Raw genomic sequence first — 2,244 nt, forward strand, 5'->3', positions numbered from 1 at the left:
AGGAGAAGGATTATTTGAGAGGAATGCTGTTTTTATTCTAGGATAGCAATGTCTTATCTCTGAATACATTTAGGGAAGAATTTTAATTTATAACTACAGATTGTAGTTCATATGTTCAATGGTGAATACACATTCAAATGGTGCTTTCTTCGCTGTAGAAAACAGGTCATTAATAAGCTCAAGTATTTGGATAAACTGCCAATAGAGGGAAAGCACATTAGAAGACACAATCAAAAAGAGTCAACCATGTTTAGAATTTTAAAAAGTCAAATATCCATTAGCAGTAGAATGAATACAATCCTATAATGCAATATTATACAGCAATGTAAAGAAATGACTGCAGTTGCATGTGTCAACAATTTTGGGGAAAAAAGTTCCAGAAGAACACATATAATGCTACTTACATCAAGTTCAGACACAGATATAACTAGACAATAAATTATTTAGAGAAAGGTGTATATATAGGTAAGGAAACTATAAAACAAAGCAAGAAATGGTTAATACGAGAGTCAGTCCTGGGATTTCTTCAGAGGGGACAGAGAAACGTGACGAGTCTGCAGCAAACTAAGGTAGTAATTTACATTTTAGCTTGGGTAGTGGTGGTGGTAGTTAAAGTCATTGGGTCAGTTCCGATTCATAGCGACCTTGTATAAGGTTTCTGGGAAGCAGCTGGTGAGTTTGAACCACCAGCTCTGGTTCAAAACAACCTTGCGGTGTAACAGCACACCAGGACTCCTTAGCTTGAATTGTTAAGTGCTATCAAATCGGTTTCGACTCATAGTGACCCTGTATAGGGTTTCCAAGGAGCAGCTGGAGAGTTTGAATTGCCAACCTTGCAGTTCAAACCGACCTTGAGGTTGAGTGTTTATCCTATGGCACCATATGAGAATGCAAAGAGTCTTGGTGGCACAATGGTTAAGTGCTTGGGAAAATACCTGGCAATCTGCTCCCATAAAGATTATAGCCTAAAAAGCCCTATGGGGCAGTTCTGTCCCATGGGGTTGCTCTGAGTGGACTAGATTCAACAGCATGCAGTGATAAGGATGTAACTAATTATTAGTCTTCTTTTGAACCCGTGCATATTGTGTGATACATTTCACAATTAAATGGGAAAAGTTTATTTGTTGTTGGTAAGTGCCATCGAGTTGGCTCTGATTCATAGCAACCCTGTGTATTTCCTAGGAGCAACTGGTGGGTTTGAACCACTGACCTTGCAGTTAGTAGTCCATTACTTAACATACAGTGCCACATATAGATGATAAATAAATGAAATTGTGAATAAGGGCATGAAAAGGACTTTAAAAATGAAAATGGTGTTTTTTAAAACTATTCTTTTATCACTGTAATTGTTATGCAATCGATATAATTAGGGAAAACAAAACTGAGCAATTCTCAGATTGTGAAATGCACATCTGCCCAATTTATGTCCTGTTTGTTTTTGCAGGACAGCATCAGAGTTAATGTAACTACCTTGACAGATGATGGACAGGTATCTAGAGAACAGGTGTGTCTCATTTTGATTGTTTTTTTAGTATACCATTTAGCAAAATATACAACCGATTTCATTTTGACCAACATATCTAATTCAGTTAGATCATGTGTTTATGACTTAAAGGGTGTGTTGTCACTTGTAAACCACTGGAATTAATGTGTATACTGCTTTATTTTAAGGTGGTTCTTAACATAACCTATGAGGCTGGACAGGTATATGTCAATGACTTCCCTGTAAATAATGGTGTAACCCGAATAAGCTGTCAGACTGTAATAGGTGAGTACCACTCAATCATTTCCACAGTTCTGTTTTTAGTAAATTGAAAATATCCATCATTAGATTATATAATAACTCTAAGGTATTTAAAGTTTTCTTACTTTACATTGATTATTCCTGGCATATTCTTTTTTTTTTTTTTCCTTTTTGTAAGACGGATAGACTTTCGTTTCTGGTAGGTAGATGCCAATATATGAATGAGCAGAGGTGTAGTAAATGGAATGACGGGACCCAAAATCTTGGAGGGCTATGATCGTAATTGCATATCATAGAAAAATGATCAGTATAATGTTTTTCTTTTTAACCTTTTTTATGTTGACATACATAGACTAAAGAGAAACAGATTTGTTACATTAGAATATACATTTAAATGGAATGAACACTGTGAGGAGTGTGTATAGTTACATAGTGTTCTTACTACTTTTCAGATAACGTTTATGGTAGTAAGTTTATCCCTAAGTACTTGTAGCCTATAC

General features: G+C 35.7%; 1 protein-coding gene across 1 annotated transcript in view; it reads left to right on the top strand.

The window, feature by feature from the left end:
* The window catches only part of GINM1 (glycoprotein integral membrane 1), a 63,379-nt gene that overhangs the window by 31,329 nt on the left and 29,806 nt on the right, over positions 1-2,244 (top strand). Inside the window, exons 3-4 of the mRNA XM_006872078.1 lie at positions 1,445-1,504; positions 1,672-1,768. Of these exons, the coding sequence (XP_006872140.1) occupies positions 1,445-1,504; positions 1,672-1,768 (157 nt within the window). The remainder of the gene's footprint in view (positions 1-1,444; positions 1,505-1,671; positions 1,769-2,244) is intronic.

Source organism: Chrysochloris asiatica, unplaced genomic scaffold, assembly GCF_000296735.1.
Source record: "Chrysochloris asiatica unplaced genomic scaffold, ChrAsi1.0 scaffold00182, whole genome shotgun sequence".
Lineage (NCBI taxonomy): Eukaryota > Metazoa > Chordata > Mammalia > Afrosoricida > Chrysochloridae > Chrysochloris > Chrysochloris asiatica.